Source organism: Strix aluco, chromosome 33 (assembly GCF_031877795.1).
Source record: "Strix aluco isolate bStrAlu1 chromosome 33, bStrAlu1.hap1, whole genome shotgun sequence".
Lineage (NCBI taxonomy): Eukaryota > Metazoa > Chordata > Aves > Strigiformes > Strigidae > Strix > Strix aluco.
In genome coordinates this window covers 3160041-3178690 of record NC_133963.1, presented here as the reverse complement: position 1 = coordinate 3178690, position 18650 = coordinate 3160041, and the positions used below count along the sequence as shown (strand labels likewise).

At 68.6% G+C, this 18650-nt stretch overlaps 6 protein-coding genes across 6 annotated transcripts in view; 4 read left to right on the top strand and 2 right to left on the bottom strand.

The window, feature by feature from the left end:
• Positions 1-1851, top strand: part of DMWD (DM1 locus, WD repeat containing) — a 40374-nt gene extending 38523 nt beyond the window's left edge. The window contains exon 5 of the mRNA XM_074810176.1: positions 1775-1851. The gene's annotated coding sequence lies outside the window, so the exon portion shown is untranslated. The remainder of the gene's footprint in view (positions 1-1774) is intronic.
• On the top strand, positions 228-1851 carry AP2S1 (adaptor related protein complex 2 subunit sigma 1). The gene is made up of 5 exons (XM_074810184.1): positions 228-344; positions 780-929; positions 1110-1223; positions 1351-1410; positions 1554-1851. The coding sequence occupies exons 1-5, from the start codon at positions 342-344 to the stop codon at positions 1653-1655; spliced, it is 429 nt and encodes a 142-aa protein (XP_074666285.1). The 5' UTR covers positions 228-341; the 3' UTR covers positions 1656-1851.
• Positions 1852-2711: 860 nt separating this feature from the next.
• FKRP (fukutin related protein) lies at positions 2712-5551 on the bottom strand. Its single transcript, XM_074810182.1, has 2 exons — positions 5533-5551; positions 2712-4374 (listed from the first exon to the last, which is right to left on the bottom strand). The coding sequence occupies exon 2, from the start codon at positions 4247-4249 to the stop codon at positions 2774-2776; it is 1476 nt and encodes a 491-aa protein (XP_074666283.1). The 5' UTR covers positions 4250-4374; positions 5533-5551; the 3' UTR covers positions 2712-2773.
• STRN4 (striatin 4) lies at positions 4432-13377 on the top strand. Its single transcript, XM_074810075.1, is given in 23 exon segments — positions 4432-4471; positions 4609-4655; positions 5070-5140; positions 5192-5447; positions 6234-6337; positions 6481-6554; positions 6635-6713; positions 6805-6906; positions 6908-6970; positions 7063-7219; positions 7959-8105; positions 8146-8248; positions 8353-8468; positions 9131-9230; positions 9233-9305; positions 9398-9445; positions 9525-9646; positions 10316-10486; positions 10567-10707; positions 10789-10887; positions 10994-11074; positions 11762-11800; positions 11803-13377. Coding segments are annotated over 23 exon segments (2361 nt in total). The 3' UTR covers positions 11931-13377.
• A 684-nt stretch (positions 13378-14061) lies between these two features.
• LOC141917094 (cytochrome c oxidase subunit 7A1, mitochondrial-like) lies at positions 14062-14804 on the top strand. The gene is made up of 3 exons (XM_074810187.1): positions 14062-14238; positions 14332-14416; positions 14671-14804. The coding sequence occupies exons 1-3, from the start codon at positions 14077-14079 to the stop codon at positions 14724-14726; spliced, it is 303 nt and encodes a 100-aa protein (XP_074666288.1). The 5' UTR covers positions 14062-14076; the 3' UTR covers positions 14727-14804.
• A 1131-nt stretch (positions 14805-15935) lies between these two features.
• On the bottom strand, positions 15936-17748 carry SNRPD2 (small nuclear ribonucleoprotein D2 polypeptide). Its single transcript, XM_074810003.1, has 3 exons — positions 17669-17748; positions 16927-17106; positions 15936-16414 (listed from the first exon to the last, which is right to left on the bottom strand). Coding segments are annotated over exons 1-3 (357 nt in total). The 5' UTR covers positions 17671-17748; the 3' UTR covers positions 15936-16239.
• Between the last annotated feature and the right edge of the window lie 902 nt (positions 17749-18650).

Genomic DNA, 18650 nt, shown 5'->3' with positions numbered 1-18650 from the left:
TGGGAGCGGCCGGGGCCTCGCAGGGGGCTCGGGACCGGCCCCCGCGGCCGACAAGGCCCGAACGGCGCCGCGGCCCCCGGTGCCTCCCGGCGCGGGGGCGCCCCCTGGCGGCGGCGGGCGGCGCGGGGCGAGGCGGAAGTGTATCCGCGGAGGGGGTGTATCCCAGCATGCCCCGCGCGCGCGCGCGCGCGCAAGGCCCGCCGGGAAATGTAGTCCCCTGATAAAGCACCATCGAACTACCGATCCCAGCGTGCCCCGCGGCCGAACCGGATATCCGGCGGGGCGGAGGGAGCGGGCCTGCCCCGCTAGTGCCGCGGGGGGGGGCACGGGCCGGGACCGCCATGGTGAGGAGCGGGGAGGGGGGAAAGGCCTTGGGGGGGGCCCCGTTGTAGGGTCTCTACGGGGGGATATTGGGGTGCGCCCCTATAGGGAGTGGGGCTCGGGGGAGGGGGTTATGTGGCCCCCCATGGGGCAGGGCGGGGGGGGGCTTCCTTAGGGCACCCCGTTGTGGTGTCGCCATAGGGAGGGGTTATTGGGGTCCCCCTGAGGGTGGGGCAGCTCGGGGGGACCCCCAGAGTGTGCCAAATTAATTTTTAGAGGGGGGGGGCACCAGAGCGCTCCATGGGGCAGAACAGTTTGTGCGGGGGGGGGGGGGGGGGGGGGGGTGTGTGTCCTTTACAGCGTCCCTATGGGGAGACACTTGGGGAAAACACAAAATCCCCCCCAAAAAAAGGGGAGGGCACCCCCCCAGCCCCCCCTGTTTTGTTGCTCCCCGGCAGATCCGCTTCATCCTGATCCAGAACCGGGCCGGGAAGACCCGCCTGGCCAAGTGGTACATGCAGTTCGACGATGACGAGAAGCAGAAGCTGATCGAGGAGGTTCACGCCGTCGTCACCGTCCGCGACGCCAAACACACCAATTTTGTGGAGGTAACGGCCCCGAAACGCTCCAATTCCCCCCCAAATCCCCCGCTCCCCTTTTGATCCCCCGATCCGAGCGCCAGGATCAGCCTCGAGGCCGAGCGCTGGGGGTCTCTGCCGTGGGGTTGGAGCGTGCGGCCTCCCCAGTCCCCCCAGTGCTCCCAGTTCCCTTTTTTTACGTCCACCCAGTTCCGCAATTTCAAGATCATCTACCGCCGCTACGCGGGGCTTTACTTCTGCATCTGCGTGGATGTCACCGACAACAACCTGGCGTACCTCGAAGCCATCCACAACTTCGTGGAGGTGAGGCGGTCGCCCCCCCCCGCCCCCCGCCCCTTGCTCCGCTCCCCGGCGTTTAATCACCGCGGCCGCGCTAACGACCGCGGCTCGTTATCGCGCGGCCACATCCTGCCCCTTCCCCTTCCCGCAGGTCCTCAATGAATATTTCCACAACGTCTGCGAGCTCGACTTGGTCTTCAACTTCTACAAGGTGAGGAAAAAGGGAGCGGGGGGATGGTCCAGGGAATTTCCTCCTGCTCTGGGCGGGGGGGGGGATTTGGGGGAGCCCCCACCCCAGGGTGGGGGTTTTGGGGGTTCTGGGGGTCGCCTCACGGCGCTGGGGCCCGGCCGTAGGTCTACACGGTGGTGGATGAGATGTTCCTGGCCGGGGAGATCCGGGAGACGAGCCAGACCAAGGTGCTCAAGCAGCTCCTGATGCTGCAGTCGCTGGAGTGAACCGGGACCGAAAAAAAAAACCCGCCCCCCCCCCCCCCCCACCCCAGCCTTCCTCCCCCTCCTCTTCCTCCTCCTCAGACGCCCCAGGTGGGTGGCAGGAGGCTCTTGGTGTCATGTCTGTGTGTGTCCCCCCCCCCTCCCCTTTTCACGTCCCCGTCGTACGTGTTGTGAATAAACGTGGCTGTGACGTGCCGCAGCCCCGGCGTTGGCACAAAACGGGGGGGGCACAAGCCCCCCCCCCCCCCCCTTCCAGGGGTGGGGGGCTTGGCTGGGACCCCCGAAGCTGGGGCAAGGGGGTCACTGTCCCCCCTCCACCCCCTTCCCACTCCTCTGCTTCTGTCTGTGGCTCCATCACTTCGGGGGGGGGGGATGGGGACCCCCAGGAGGGATGGGGGGACCTCAGGGGACTTTGGGGGCTGGTCCAGGAGCTACTGGGGTACCCCAGGGTGGCTGGGGACAGGTAGGGTGGCAGAGGGGACCCCCACGGTGGATGGGGGACCCCTGGGGACCCTGAGGGGTGGCTGGGGACAGGTAGGGAGGCAGAAGGACCCCCAAGAATGGTGGGGGGACCCCTGGGGTTAACTGGGGACCCCCCAGGATAGCATGGGGACCCCAGGATGGATGGGGGGACTCCTGGGGGCCCTGAGGGGTGACCAGGGATGGGTAGGGTGGCAGAGGGGACCCCCGAGGATGGGTGGGGAACCCCTTTGGGGGGCTGAGGATGGCTGGAGGGCCCCCCAAGATGGGTGGGAGACCCCTGGGGTGAACTGGGGACTGCTGGGGTCCCCCAGGGTGGATGGGGGGACCCCCAGGATGGATTGGGGAGCCCTGGGATGAACTGGGAACTCCTGGGGACCCCCCCGGGGTTAACTGGGAACTCCTGGGGACCCCCAGGGTGAATGGAGGACCACTGGGGTCAACTGGGGACCCCCAGGGTGGACGGGGGACCCCTGGGCTTAAGTGGGGACCCTGTGGTGGGGGTGGTGGCCCAGGTGGCAGAGGGGCCCCCCCGGGGGTGTCAGGCGGGGGTGAGGCTTCGCCGCAGGAGGAGCCCCGTGAGCGTCACCGTGGGGTTTTATTGTCACGGGGTGGAGGGGGGACCCCCCCCGGACCCCCCCTCAGTCCTCTGCCAGGCGCTTGACGGCGGGGTTGGGGTACTCGGGGTTCTCGATGGCTCCCGGCCCGAATTTGAGCTCGAGGAAGGCGCGGGCGTTGTTGGGCGCCATGGCGGTGAACCCGGCGAAGGGCAGCGGCACCCGCGGGCGCAGGAAGTGTTCGGGGAACTCCACGTCCTGGGGGTGCCCCAGCCACGTGTCCTTGGTCATCACCCCCCCGCGGGGGTAGAAGGGCCACAGGTCCACGTGCAGCCGGTTGCTGCGGCTGTAGTGGACGCGGTAAAAGTCTCCCTCGGCCGCCTTCTCCCAGAGGAAGCCCTCGGCGTCCTCCACGGCCGCGCCCGCCGCCGCCGCCGCCAGCCACCGGCACTTCCCCGCGTCCTCGCGGTAGATCCCCAGGTCCACGTCATAGTCCCAGGGGATGATGTCGCCCAGGCGCACGGCTCCCAGCAACGACCCCCCCTCCAACCAGTACCGCACGCCGGCGGCCTCCAGCGCCGCGGCCACGTGCCGGGCGGTCTCGCGGAGGGCGCGGAGGCAGCACGGGGGGGTCCAGCGCCCGGCCAGGAGGTACTGGGGGGTGCGGGCGTGGACGGTGGGGAAGCAGCGCGGCGTCTCCTTGCCGCAGCCGTACCAGCGCTCCCGCCCGTCCGCCAGCACCTCCCGCTTGACGCCCAGGTCCCGCATCAGCGCCCGCCGGCGCGTCTCCGCCAGGCTCTGGCTCTTCCAGCGGCTGTGCGGGGACGGCGGGGCCCGTCGCGCCGCCGGGAAGGCCACGGGCAGCACCCGCAGCCGCCACCGGCGCAGCGCGGCCTGCAGGAAGATGGCAGCCGGCACCGGGCGCGTCAGGGGGAAGGGGAGGGCGAAGAGGTCGCGGGTGCGGAGCAGCAGCACCGCCGGCCCCTCCGCCGCCCCGCAGAGCCCCCCCGGCGCCGTGCGGCCGTACCGCGCCGTCCACTCGCGCCGCTCCCACCGCAGCTGCAGGCACCGCAGCGGCGCCGACCCCACCGGCGCCGCCACCACCCGCGTGTCGCCGTCGCCGTCGCCGCCGCCGTCTTCCAGCGCGTCCCTCATGCGCTCCAGCAGCCCGGGCACGGCGCGGGCGCCGTCGGGGACCAGGGCGACGTGGCGGGTGCGGACGAGGAGCTCGGGGCGCGCCAGGGGCGGCGGGCGCTCGGGCGCGGGCCGCAGCGGCAGCAGCGCGACGCCCGGCGGCAGCGGCACCGGCGGGTACGGCGCCGCCTCGGCCGCCACCAGCACCGGGACGGGCAGCGCGGCGAAGGAACGCGCCGTGCCCGCCACGTCGTTCTCGAAGTCCTCGAAGTCACGCAGGACGACGGTGACGCCAGGGAGGCTGCGGGGGGGGCGGCAGGGGGGCGGCGGCGCCCCCCGCCCCGCGCCCCGCCAGGCGCAGTAGAGGAGGAGGAGGTTGAGGCCGATGGCCGCGGCCAGGGCGGCCTGGCACGGCGACACCCGCATGCTCTTAATTAGCACACCCCCCCCCCCCCCCCCCGGGGTCGCTAATTAATGAACGGCCAGTCCCGGGGGGGTCCTACCGGTGCTGCCACACGTGTCATAAGCGGGGGGCGGTCTCGGCGGCGGTGCTGGAAACGGGAGGGAGACATGAACGAGGGGCTAATTAATGAGGGGACTCGTTAACGATGGGACTCATTAACGACCCCCCCACGTCAGGGGCCCAGGGTACACCCCCCCCCCCCCCCAGCTGAGCCTGGTGAGGTTGCCATGGTAACGCTGCCCTTGGTTGCTATAGCAACACTATACTATACGGGTGCTACAACCCCCCCATCTTTAAGGGCAGCCCCTGTATATCTGTGCAGGTTACACACCTATAGACAGGATGGGCACCTATAGACCTACAGGAGAGGTACCTATAGATACACAGGCTGGGCACCTATAGATATACAGGAGAGGTACCTATAGATACACAGGCTGGGCACCTATAGATATACAGGAGAGGTACCTATAGATACACAGGCTGGGCACCCATAGATATACAGGAGAGGTACCTATAGATACACAGGCTGGGCACCTATAGATATACAGGAGAGGTACCTGTAGATACACAGGCTGGGCACCCATAGATATACAGGAGAGGTACCTATAGATACACAGGCTGGGCACCTATAGATATACAGGAGAGGTACCTACCCCCTATAGCCCCCATACCCCCCATATCCCCCCATACCCTCAATACCCCCCATACCTCCCCATACCCCCCCTACCCCCTCTACTCCCTATACCCCCCCATGCCCCCCCCTTACGCCCCTACCCCCTATAGCCCCTATACCGTCCCATACCACCCTATACCCCCCCTACCCCCCCGTCCCGCCCGCGGGCGCTGTTGCCGCGGTAACGGCGGGCTCGGCCCCGCCCCCTCCCTTCCGGCTCCCTTTCTGGCAGGAAGCGGCGGCCCCGGCGGCCCCGCGGCTCCCTTTGTGGCAGCCGTGATGGCGGCGGAGCGGGCGGCGGCGCGGGCCCAGCCGCCCCCCGCCGGGGCTCCCCCCGGCCCCGGGCCGGCCCCGGGCCTAGCCCCGGTCCCGAACCGGCGGGGCGCGGCGGGCTGAGCCTGCCCGGGATTCTGCACTTCATCCAGCACGAGTGGGCGCGCTTCGAGGCCGAGAAGGGGCGCTGGGAGGCGGAGCGGGCCGAGCTCCAGGTACCGGCGCCGCGCCCGGGACCCCCCCCCCACCACAGCCCGCCCCTCCCCGCCCCTCCCGCTCGCCAGCCCCACCGGGGGTTACCGGGGCCGCCGCCGCCGCCGCCATCTTGGGAGGAAATGGCCGCCGGGCGGCGGGAGCGGGGGGCGGGCACCGGCGGCACCGGGGCGGGGGCGGGACCCCCCCACAGCCCCGGTCTGAGGGACCCCCCGGTGTGCGGGACCCCTCAGCCTCGGTGCCGGGGACCCCCCGGTATTGGGGAACACCCCGGTATTGGGGACCCCCCCCGGTGTGCGGGACCCCTCAGCCTCGGTGCCGGGGACCCCCCGGTATTGGGGAACACCCCCCCGGTGTGCGGGACCCCGGGGCCGGTATTGGGGACCCCAACCCCCAGTAACGGGGACGGGGTCACCCCATCCCCGAGCACCGGCTGTGTCCTCCTTCCCTGCTTCTGGGGACCCCCCACCCCCCGTCAACCGAGCCCCTGGCTTGTGGCACCACTCCTGGGGCCACCAGTGTCCCTCCTGGGGCCACCATTGTCCCTTCCAGGGCTGGCACCGAGCTCTGGGGCCACCAGTGTCCCTTCCATGACTGCCACCAAACTCGTGGGCCACCAGTGTCCCTCCCAGCAGTAGCTCCACGCTCTGGGGCCGCCCCCCCCTTCTTGTGCCCTTAACTTCAGTATCCAGGGAAGGGGGGTGGTATTTGGGGGGGTGGCCCAGGTAGCCCAGTCCGGGGGGGATGGTGGCCCCGGTGTCCCCAGCGTCCCCACGCTGTCCCCGCAGGCGCAGGTGGCCTTTCTGCAGGGCGAGCGCAAGGGCCAGGAGAACCTCAAGACCGACCTGGTGCGACGCATCAAAATGTTGGAATACGCCCTCAAACAGGAGAGGTGACACCCCAAAACTCGGCCATGATCCCCCTCCTTTGCTCATGGGGGGGGTGTCACCGTCCCCTCCTCGGCCTGGGGGGGGCCACTAGCCCCACTGGTTTTGTGGCCACCGTCACCCGCGTCCCCTTTTCCCCCCCCACCAGGTCCAAGTACCACAAGTTGAAATTCGGCGCCGACCTGACGCCTGGGGAGAAAAAACCGGAGGGGACGGAGCCGGGTGAGTGTCCCCGTCCCCAAATCGGGGGGACATGGGGGGATTTGGGGGTGCCTGACCCCCCAAATGCCCCCCCCCCGCAGTGTCCAATGGCCCCGCGGAGGTGGCATCGCTGGACGGTGGCCCGCTGGCCTGGAAGGAGGGTCGGCAACTGCTGCGGCAGTGAGTGGGGGGCTCTTGGGGAGGGGGGGGGGGGGAGGGGGTTTTGGGGTGCCCTGAGCACCCCCGTTTTTTGTGGGTGTCCCCCTCCCAGATACCTGGAGGAAGTGGGGTACAGCGACACCATCCTGGACATGCGTTCCCGGCGCGTCCGCTCGCTGCTGGGCCGTGGCCCCCCCGGCCCCCCCCGTAGCCCCCCCCGGTAGCCCCCCAGCCACCGACTCGCTGCTGGTGCGACGCATCGAGGAGCAAATCCAGAGGTGGGAGCTTGGAAGTTTGGGGGGGGAGGGGGGGGGGGATTTTTTTTTAGGGGGGGGCCCCCCAATTCCAACCGGGTGCTCCCCACCCTCAGGAACGCCGGGAAGGAGACGGAGGAGCGGGGGGGCGGGGGGGGGCTGGAGCCGGTCCCCTTCCCGCCCGGCGCCGAGGACGAGGACAGCGACGAGGACGAGGACGCCGAGAGCCTCCCCCCCCCCGCCCAGCCCCAGCACAAGCAGCAGCGAGTCAAGGCAAGCGGCACCCCCAAAATTAAGGGGGGGCCCCCCCCCAAATCAGGCAGCTCCCAACACTGGGGATCCCCCAAAGCTGGAGAGAGGGGGGGGCTCCCAAATCAGGGGCGTCCTCAGATGTGGGGATTTGGGGGGGGGGGAGTCCTGCCCATATCTGAGGGGTTCCCCAAACTGGGCATCCCCCAAATTGGGGGGGGCTTAAAGTAGGCACCCCTCAAATGGGGGGGGTCCCCCAAACCTGAGAGGACCCCCAAACTGGGCATCCCCCAAGCTTGGGGACCCCCTGAACCTCAGCACCCCTCAAATACTGGGGGGAGGGCCCTTAAATCTGGCACCTCTCAAATGGGGGGGGTCTCCCCAAACTAGAAGGGGATCCCCCAAACCTGGGTGTCCCCCAGACCTGGAGGGATCCCCTAAACCTGGGGGGAGGGTCCCCTCAAAACTGGGGCACCTCTTCAACCTGGGTGGGGGTTCCCCAAACCCGGGGGGGTGGGGGGCCTTAAATCTGTCACTGTGGGGTGGTCCCCCATTTGAGGGGTCCCCCAAATTTGGCATCTCCGAAACCTCAGCACCCCCCAAACCGGCGGGGGGGTCCCCTAAACCTGGGGGTGCCCCAGGCCCGGGGTCCCCCAAACCCCACGGGGTTCCCCCAAACCCCCCATTTCCACCATCTTCCCTCCCGGTGGTTTTGGGGGTCCCCCCCAGAAATAGGCGCTGACCCCCCCTTTCCCCCCTCCAGCTCACCCCCAAACCCCTCCTGCCCGAGGTGGAGGATGAGGATGATGATGAAGACTCGGAGGACGCCCTCAACGAATTCGAAGGCCGGCGGGTCGGGGAGGGCGCGGAGCTGGGTGAGCGGATTTGGGGGACCCCCCCGCCCCCCCCCGTTGGGCACCGCGCCCCGTGACCCCCCCGTGTCCCCGCAGAGAGCCGCCGGGGGCCGGCTGCGGGGGGTGCTGGCCGACCTGCGGGACGTGGACGGGCTCCCCCCGAAACCCGCCGCTGCGGGACCACCGCGGCCTCACGAAGGTACGACTGGGGGGGTCCCCGTGTCTCCCCTGGGGGGTCCCCGGCACTCCGGGGTCACCCCAAAACTGCTCCCCCCCGCCCCCCCCCCCCCCCCCCCCCCCCAGGCTCCTTGGGCATCTCCTCCGACGTCTTCATCCTGGACAGCATCGGCGGCGGCGCCGTCAGCCTGGGGGACCTGGCGGACCTGACTGTCACCAACGACAACGAGCTCAGCTGCGACGTGAGTCCCCCAGGGTGTCCCCAAACCTGCCCTGAGTGTCCCCTGGGTCCTGCTGGTCCCTCAGTGTCCCTAAACCACCCTGAGTGTCCCCAAACCTGCCCTGAGTGTCCCTAAACCCATCCTCAGTGTCCCCAAACCTGCTCTGACTGTCCCCAAACTCGTCCTGAGTGTCCTGTGGGCTCTGCTGTCCCCAGGGTGTCCCCAAACCTGCCCTGAGTGTCCCTAAACCTGTCCCTGAGTGTCCCCCAGGCTCAGCTGTCCCCAGGGTGTCCCCAAACCCATCCCTGAGTGTCCCCAAACCCATCCCTGAGTGTCCCCCAGGCTCACCTGTCCCCAGGGTGTCCCCAAACCTGTCCCCAGGGTGTCCCCAAACCCGTCCCTGAGTGTCCCCCAGGCTCAGCTGTCCCCAGGGTGTCCCCAAACCTGCCCTGAGTGTCCCCAAACCCGTCCCTGAGTGTCCCCCAGGCTCCACTGTCCCCACCATGTCCCCAACCCCCACGAACATCCCCCTGCTCCCCACGACATCCCTTTTGTCCCCCCCCCGCCATCCTCTTTTCACCCTCCGACCACCCAGATCCCCCCTGCCCGGAGCCCCAAGAGGGTGCCCCGGGGGTGCCACCCCCCCCCCCCCTTTGGCCACTGTCCCCGCCATGTCCCCGCAGCTGCCAGAGGGCCGGGACGCCCTGAAGAAGACGTGGAGCCCCAAGTTCACCCTGCGCAGCCACTACGACGCCGTCCGCGGCCTGGCCTTCCACCCCGCCGAGGCGCGCTGCTCACCGCCTCCGAGGACGGCACCCTCAAGCTCTGGAACCTCCAGAAACCCGTCGCCCCCAAAAAGTGGGTGCTGAGTGTGACAGTGGGGTGACAGGGGACACCCTTCCCCAGACACCGGCGCAGTCGTCAACCCCCTGCCCTTGTCCCCCCCCCAGGAACGCGGCGCTGGACGTGGAGCCGGTTTACGCCTTCCGCGGGCACAGGTACGAGCGGGGGGACACCCCGGGTGGTGGCTCTTGGGGACACAGCCCGGTCCCTCGTCACCCGCCGCTGTCCCCGCAGAGGCCCGGTGCTGGCCGTGGCCATGGGCCGCGACACCGCCCTGTGCTGCAGCGCTGGCGTCGACGCCCGGATCCGCCGCTGGCGCCTGCCCGACCTCGACATGGACCCCTACGACGGCTACGGTGGGTGTCCCCAAACCTGCCCCGGGTGTCCCCAAACCTGCCCTGGGTGTCCCCTGGGCTCTACTGCCCCTTGGGTGTCCCCAAACCCGCCCTGAGTGCCCCCAGGTTCTACTGTCCCTGGGTGTCCCCAAACCTGCTCTGGGTGTCCCTGGCTCTGCTGTCCCCAGGGTGTCCCCAAACAAACCCGCCCTCGGTGTCCCCAAACCTGCTCTCAGTGTCCCCTGGGTTCTGCTGTCCCCAGGGTATCCCCAACCTGCTCTGAATGTCCCCAAACCCACCCTCAGTGTCCCTGGGCTCTGCTGTCCCCAGGGTGTCCCCGAGCCCTGCCCCGCGTATCCCCAAACCTCCTCCGAGTGTCCCCAGGTTCTGTTGTCCCAGGGTGTCCCCAGGCCTGCCCTGGGTGTCCCCAAGCCCTGTCCCAAGTGTCCCCCAGGTTCTACTGTCCCCAGGGTGTCTCCAAGCCTGCCCTGGGTGTCCCCAAGCCCTCCCCTGAGTGTCCCCCAGGTTCTGCTGTCCCCAGGATGTCCCCAAACCCACCCTGAGTGTCCCCTGGGCTCCGCTGTCCCCCCTTCACCCACGTCGTCACCGCAGTGTGCGTGTGTCCCGCATCCCCAACTGCCCCCCCCCACCCTGTCCCCTCCCCGGGGTGACCTTCCCCGCTGTCCCCAGACCCCGGGGTGCTCAGCGGCGTCCTGGAAGGTCACGGTGACGCCGTTTGGGGTCTGACCTTCAACCCGGCCGGCGACCGCTTGGCCTCGTGCTCCGCCGACGGCACCGTCCGCATCTGGGACCCGCGGCGCCAGGACGGCGCCTGCCTCAGCACCTACGACGCCCAGAGCGGTGAGGACCCCCCTGGGGACGTCCCCGTCACCTCCCCGTCACCTTTTTCTTGTTGTTGTTATTTTTTTGTCCCGGCGCAGAGCACGGCGTCCCCACCTCCGTCACCTTCTCGGTCACCCACCCCGCGCACGCCGTGGCCGCCTTCCGCACGGGCGCCGCGGTGCTCTACGACGTGGAGGCGGCTCGGCCCGTTCTGGTGCTGGAGGCCCGGCCGGGCGGCGGTGAGCGAACCGGGGGGGTTTGTCCCCCCCTTTGTACCCCTGTGACCGCCCCGGCGGTGACACCGCGGTGTCCCCGCACAGGTGGCAGCCAGATCAACCAGGTGGTGAGTCACCCCTCGCAGCCCCTCACCATCACGGCCAGTGACGACCGCGGCATCCGCTTCCTCGACAACCGCACAGGTCGGGGGGGGCTCGTTAGGGCCTAACGAGGCCCGGGGGGACGGGGGGGGGGGCTTGGGGACATCCCTGTCACCGCTGCCGCCCCCGTCTCCCCCCGCCAGGTCAGGTCGTTCACTCCATGTGGCCCATTTGGACGCTGTCACCTGTCTGGCCGTCGACCCCAACGGCGTCTTCCTCATGTCTGGCAGTGAGTGTCCTTGTCCCCAACCCTGTCCCCCTGCTTGTCCCTGTCTCTGTCCCCAACACTGTCCCTGTCCCCCTTCCTGTCCCCAGCTCTGTTCCTGTCCCCAACTCTGTCCCCAACCCCGTCCCTGTCCCATCCTCTGTGTCCCCAACCATGTCCCCAATCCCAACTCTGTCCCCAACCTTGTCCCTATCCCTGTCCCCATCCTTGTCCCCAACCCTGTCCCTGTCCCCATCCTCTGTGTCCCCAACTCTGTCCCCAATCCCATTTCTGTCCCCAACCTTGTCCCTGTCTCTATCCCTGTCCCCAACCCCTTCTCTGTCCTGTCCCCAACCTTGTCCCTGTCCCCATCCATGTCCCCAACCCCGTTCCTGTCCCCATCTCTGTCCCCATCCCTGTCTCCAACCCCCTTCCTGTCCTTGTCCACAACCCTGTCCTGTCCCCATCCTCTTGTCCCCAACCCTGTCCCCAGCCCCCTTCTTGTCCCTGTCCCACCTCCAGCCCCTTTCCCCCTCTCCTCTATGACCCGAGAGCGCCAGGTCTCAGCTCTCCTCCCCCACCCCTGCCCTGTCCCTGTCCCCTCCCCGCTGTCCCCTAAATCCCCCCAATTCCCTCCCCGACTCCCACCCCCCCGCCCCCAGGCCCCCCCAGCCCCCTGAGGGGGTTCACCCGTGTGTGTGTCCCCCCCAGGCCACGACTGCTCGCTGCGCCTGTGGCACCTGGCGCACAAGAGTGTGTGCAGGAGCTCACCGCGCACCGCAAGAAGCACGAGGAGGCCGTGCACGCCGTCGCCTTCCACCCCCGCCGCGCCCTCAGCGCCAGCGCCGGCGCCGACGCCCTCGCCAAGGTCTTCGTGTGACCGGAGGGGGGGACACACACGCGTGTGTGACGCTGGGGGGGACACACACACACGCGTGTGTGACGGGGTTGGGCACCTGAGGCGCCCCCCCCCCCCCCCTCAACTCGTGACACCCCAGGGAGCCCTCGGGGCTTTGCTGCCTCCCTGCCCCCTCCTCTCATTGCCCCGGGGGGGGGAGTTGGGGGGCACCTATGGGGTCTATAGCTCTGTGTACCCCCCCAGGGGCAATTAGGGGCTCAATATACCCCCCCAGGGGCAATTAGGGGCTCTCTGCACCCCCTGGGGCAGTTAGAGACTCTGTAACCCCCTGGGGGCAGTTATGGGGTTTGTATACCCCCCCAGAGGCAATTAGGGGCTCTCTATACCCCCCAGGGGCAATTAGGGGCGCTCTATACCCCCCAGGGGCAATTATGGGCTCTCTATACCTCCCCAGGGGCAGTTATAGGCTCAATATACACCTTAGGGGCACCTCTGGGCTCTCTATCTACCCCCAGGGGCAATTATGAGCTTTATATACCCTCCTGGGGGCAGTTAGAGACTCTATAACCCCCTGGGGGCAGTTATGGGCTCTATATACCCCCCGGGGCAATTACAGGCTCCATATATGCCCCAGGGGCACTTCTGGGCTCTCTATAATCCCCAGGGGCAATTATGAGCTTTATATACCCCCCAGGGGCAGTTGTAGGCTCTATACCCCCCCCCGGGGCAATTATGAGCTTTATATACCCCCAGGGGCAGTTATAGGCTCTATAGACCGTCCTGGGGGCAGTTACGGGCTCTCTGTACCCCCCAGGGGCAGTTAAAGCCCCTCTGTGCTCCCCCCCCCAGGGCAGCTGTGGGCCCGTCTCACCCCTGGCTGGGGTGGGGGGGGGGCCTCTCCATACCCCCAGGGGTAATTAAGGGCTCTGTGCCTGGCCCCGGGGGCAATTACGGGCTCAATCTACCCCCTGGGGGGCACCTATGGGATCCACCCTGCAGGGGGCGGGGCACTACACACCCCCCGGGGGCAATTATGGGCCTTATCCCCCCCCCCAAGGGGCAGTTATGGACCTTCTGGACTCCAAGGGGCAGGTTGCAGCTCATTTACCCCCTGGGGGGGCTATACACCCCCCGGGGGCACTACACCCCCCCACCCCAACACTACCCCCAGCTGGGGCCCCCCCAAACCCCCCCGTTGTATATTTGTACAGCGTGAAGCCCCCCCCACCCCCCCCCCCACCCCTATTGCCCCCCCCGGGGGCTCGTCACTGCCGCCTTATCACTGTGTGATAGTCCGGGCCCCCCCCCCGGGCCCCCCCCAATGCTGTCTTCCCCCCCCCCCCCCCGCTCCCCCAAATTGCCCTTTTTAACGCTGGTTTGGCTTTTTATTGTTATTTATTTGGTGTCTTTTTGGGGGGAAATGGGGGGGGGGGGGGGGGGGTCGTGCCTCAATAAAGCCCTTTGCCAAGAGCCCTGTGCTGCTGCTGGGGGGGGCGACAAGGGACACCCCCCCTCTGGGGATTAGGGCCCCCCCCCATGTCCCCCAGGCCCCCTTTGTCACCCTGACCCCCCCCCAGCCCTTAATACCCCTAACTGCCCCCCCCGCTAATGTCCCCCCCAAGCCCCCCCCCCAGTCCTTAAAACCCCCTAATTGTCCTCACAGGACACTGGGGAGGGTCACAGGGACATGGGGGGGGGGGGTCACAAGGCCATGGGGGGGTCGCAGGGACACGGGGGGGGTCACGGGGAGGTGACACCCTGACACACGTGACAGCACGGGCTGGGTGGCGCCGCCCCCCCCCCCCCCGCCGTGCCCTTTGCGGTGGCAGAGGACGATCGGGCCGAGCTGAGCATGAGGTCCTGCGGGTACCGAGGGGGGGTCGGGGGGCGGTACTGGGGGGGGGTGTCATATCAGGGGGGCCCTTGGGGGGGGGGGGGAAGAGAGGGGTGTGCAGAGGGGGTTGGGGGGGGCAACTGGGGGGGGGGGGTGTCCCTGGGAGGGGGTTTTGGGGGGTGGGGTCATGAGAAGAGCCCTGGGAGGGGTCCCGGGGGGGGGGGGGGGGGGGCTATAGGGGCATTATGGGGGGGGGGGGGGGCGTTATAGGGAGGGTTATGGGGGCTCCCTACAAGAGGGGGGGGGATTTGGGGGGGGTGTCACTCCAGGATTATGGGGGTGCCGGTGGCCGAGGCGGGGGGCGATTCGCCCCCCCCCCCCCCCTCACCCCCTGCCCCAAGGCCGCCCCCCTGGGGCTGCTGCGATCGCTGGGGTCCCGCCGCCCCCCCGCGGCACCTCCACAACCGCGTCCGAGAGCACCAGAAGCTCTTCCAGGTGAGGGGGGGGGGGGGGGGGCCGGGGGGGGGGTCTGGGTCCTTTGGGGGGGGGGGGGGGGCAACCCCCTGATATGTGCGTGTGTCCCCCCAGGAGGACAACGGGCTCCCGGTTCATCTCAAGGGGGGGGCCTTGGACTCTGCTCTCTACGCCCTCACCACCCTCATCTGCTCCGTGGGTACGGCCGGAGCCCCCGGGGGGGGACACAACCCCGGTGGGGGGGGACAGAGGACACAGAGACACCCCGGGGGGGGGCAGGACACGTGGATCCGCGGGGGCGGGGCGGGGGAGGGGGCAGGACGCCTGGGATCTATTTTTAACCCCGGGGGGGTGTGGAATGTCCACCCGGGGGGGGGGGGGGAAGGGGGGGGACACGCCTGGGTCCCTTTGGGGGGGGTCAGGGGGTTCCTGAGCCCCCCCCCATCCCCACAGGTACCTGCTACTCGCTGTGGTCGCTGGCTCAGGCCTCGAGGCCCAAGAAGAATTGAGGGGGGGCCCAGACACCCCCTGCCCCCCACTCTTCCCTCCCCCCCCCCCCCCCCCCCCCAATAAAAGGCTCCGATGAAGGTGTCGGCCTGGTTGGGGACACTGGGGACATGGGGGGGGACAGACACAGAGGGACAAGGGGGGGGCACAGAGACACAGGAGGGACTTTGTTGCAGCCCAGGGGGTCCCCATGTCACCCCCGCGGTCCCATTCCCCCCCCCAGGGTCCCCAAGTCCCCCTTGGGTCCCCACGTCCCCCCCAGGGTCCCCATTTCGAGGGGGTGGGCCTGGGCTCGGGAGGGCGGGGCTTAGCACAGGGGGTGCAGCCAGACGGTAAGCCCCGCCCCTGCACCGCCAATGGGGCGTGGCCTGGGCCAGTGGGCGGGTCCCACACAAAGCAGCTCCTCTGGTTGGTTGCAGCTTCCATTGGGGTGTGGCCTGCACCAAGTCGAGGCAGGGGCGGGGCTTGGCAGGGGGCGGGGCCAGCACTGGCCCCTCCCCTGCACCGGGGCAAAAGGGGGCTGGGAGCCCCCTAGGGGGGGGCTAATGGACCCCCGAAAGGGTTAAGGGACTCCGGGGGGCCACAGGGGGTGACGGCAGACGCTAACGAACCCCCGTTATCATTCTCAACAACTCTAAACCATCAATTACTGGCGGGCGGGGCCATCGGGGCGAGTCTGCGAGGTTGTCCGCGAGGATCCGACCAGCCCCCCCCAGCAAAAATCCCGTTATTCCCCCAATTCCTGAGTTAATGACGTCAGCGCTGGGCTCCGCCCCCCCGGATTTGTCTGTTCCGGGGGGTGAAGGCTCATTAGTTGACATCCCAATTAGCTACGGGAGTAAATCAACGTTTTGGGGGGTGCAGGAGTAAGGGGGGGGGAGTAAAGGCAGAGTAATTTTTAATATAAGTACTGGGGGGTCTTAATTAAAGTGGGGGTTCTTAATTAAAGTGGGGGGGGTATTTTAGGGGGAATATTTCAGGGGGGAGTATTCTGGGTGGGAGTGATTCGGGGGGGTGTTTTTGGGGGAGTAATAAAGGGGGAAACACACTATTAATTAAGGATTAAGGTCTTAATGAGCTGTTGTATCTGCAATTAACGAATTATTTTCATAAATTGGTTTGTTTAATCGGCCCTTATCAGCTGAGGGGGCTCCAACCTGCCCCCCGCCCCCGGGAATGAGCCCCCTGGGGGAAAGAGCAGGAGCCTCGAATCGGGTTATTTACTTTATTAAAAGGATGTTAATTAGCGATTTGGGCAGCGGCGAACGAGCCCCCGTTAAACTTGGACAAAAAAAAGTGTAGTTTTTATGTGTGGTTGATTAAGTGCCCCGGGAGGGCGGCGAGCACAGTGCCTGGGGGCGCACACCCCCCAACGCCCCCCCCCGGAGGGGCTGGACAGGGAAGGAGCCCCCATGTGCGAGCCCGGGGGGGGAGGGGGGGGCACAGGGTGTCGGTGTGGCACCCCAAAGTTCTGGGGGGGTGTCGGGTGGTCCCGAGGGATCGGGGGGGGTTTCTCTACTTCCCGGCGATGAGGGGGTTACGCAGGACGACGATGACTGAGTCTCCGCGCAGGAACATCTTGGAGATGTAGCGGTCCTTGTTCACCGGTTTGGATTTCTTCTTGCCCTTCCCGCTCTTGGGCACCTCCGTCCACATCTCCTTCACGTTCTCCAGCACCATGTTGCAGTGCCTGGGGTGGGGGGGGGACACACACAACACATTTTTCTTTTGGGGGGGGGCCCCCAGAGCTGGGGAAGGGGGTTGTGCCTCCCCTGAGGGGACACGGAGGGGTTGGGGGCAGCAGGGGGACATGGGGAGGAGATTGAGCGAGGCCAGGGAAAACCTGGGGGTCCTGAGGGGGTCAAGCAGGACCAGGGGGGGGTCTCAGCAGCACTGGAGGGACATGGGGGGACCCCAGCAGGACCTCCAGGGAATTTGGGGAGCCTAGGGGGGGGACTCGAAGGAACAGTGGGGACCCCGGAGGGGAACACACGGGATCAGGGAGCCGGGGCAGGACATGGGGGGGACCTTGGGGTGGACCCAGGAGGGTCCTGGGGATCGTGGGGGGCCCTGGTGTAAACCCCGAGGACAAAGACGAGCAGGGAGCCCCCAGGCGCACCCCAGGGCCGGCTGAGACAACCCTGCAGGACACCAAGAACCCCGGGGCCCCATCGGGGACACTTTGGGGACACCGACACGGACCTGTCGAAGGCCTTGACGCGCCCCAGGAGTTTCTTGTTGTTGCGGCAGTTGATGAGGACCTGGGTGTTGTTCTTGACCGACTGGGTGAGGACCGAGAGCGGCCCCGTGTTGAACTCCTCCTCCTCCCGCTTCTGCAGCTCCTCCGGCGTCATCTCGCTCTTGGGCTTGTTCAGGAGGCTCCTGCGTGGGGACAGCGAGGGGACAATGAGGGGGACACTGCAAAGGGGGGTGCCCGGGGACACCACGATGGGGGACTGAGGGTGGCAGAGGACACCAGGAGCATCTGGGGACACTGTGGGGGGGAATTGGGGGTGGCTGGGGACACCAGGGACAAGGAACTGGGGTGTCAGGGGACCCGGGTGTGTCTGGGGACCTCAGGATGGGGCACAGGAGGTGTCCGGGGACCCCGGGATTTGCAGGGGACACCGGGACAGGGAAGAGGGGTGCCCGGGGACACGGGGGGTGGCAGGGGACACCGGGCCGGGGAAGCGGGGGTGGCCGGGACCACAGAGGATGCCTGGGGAGACCAGAGCCGGGAACTCGGGGACACCGGGGAACTCGAAACCGGCGGCTCAGGGAACACCGGGGACGGGCACCGGAGCCTCCGGGGTGGGACCTTGGGGCGCGAACCGGGTCCCGGGGCAGCGCGAAGGCAGCAAGAACGAGGCGGGGGCGCAGCGCATCCCCCCCCCCAACCGTCCGACCCCGGATCCCCCCCCTCCCGGGCCGGGCCCCTCCTCACATGGTGGCTCCGCTCCGGTCCCGCGTCTCCGCTCGCGCGCAGCCGCCCTCACGTCCGCTTCCGGGTCACGGCGCCGCCGCAGATCCACTTCCGGGTCACGGCGCCACGGCCAACACGCATGCGCGGGGGGGGGGGGGGGCGCAGCGCGGCGGGAAAAAGGGGCGGGAAAAATGGGCGGGAAAAAAGGGGCGGGGCCAATGGGCGGCCACGGCGGCAGGATACGAGGGAGGGGGGCCTGGAACAGCTGTTGGGGGGGGGGGGGTGAGGGGGCCTGGAAACGGTCACGGAGGGACCTTGGGGGGGGTCTCCGGGTGGATTTGAGGGGGCGAGGGCTCGGGGAGGCCCCCCCGGCAGTGGCTGTGCAGATTCTGGGGACCCCCAACCCTGGCCGGGGGTTGGGGGGGGGTCTGGGGGTTCAGGGGGGCTGCGGCAGGGGCAGGGGCAGGTACCCCCCTGGGGCGCTGCCCGGTGCCCTCGGGAAGGGGCGGGGCTGGCCGAGGGGGCGGGGTCGATGGGATGGGCTGTTCTGCTGAGCGCCGGGGGGCGGAGTTTAGGGGAGTGGGCGTGGCCAGTGGGGGTGGGCGGGGCTTAGGGGCCCGCGCTGGGGGTTTGGCCGCGGGCCAGGGGCGGGGTTAAAGGGCGGGGGGCGTGGCCAGGGCGGGGGGCGTTGGCCGGGGGCCAGGGGGCGTGTCCGGGGGGCGTGGGCTGGGGAGGGGGCGTGTCCGGGGAGGGGGCTCGGCGCGGGTGGGTGCGGGCGCCGCAGAGGGCGGCGGCGGCGGCGGCCATGGACGGGCGGCCCGGGGCGAGGTACCGGGGCAGGATCGGGCCCCGGGGCGCGGGGGGGGGGGGGCCGGGGGGGCGGGGCAGGACCCGGTGCCCTGGCGGGGGGAGGGGTCCCCTGGCAGGGACCCCGCGGAGGGGCAGGATCAGGCCCGCGGGGGGGGCGGGGGTGTGTCAGGATCCGGCCCCCCCCCCGCAGAGG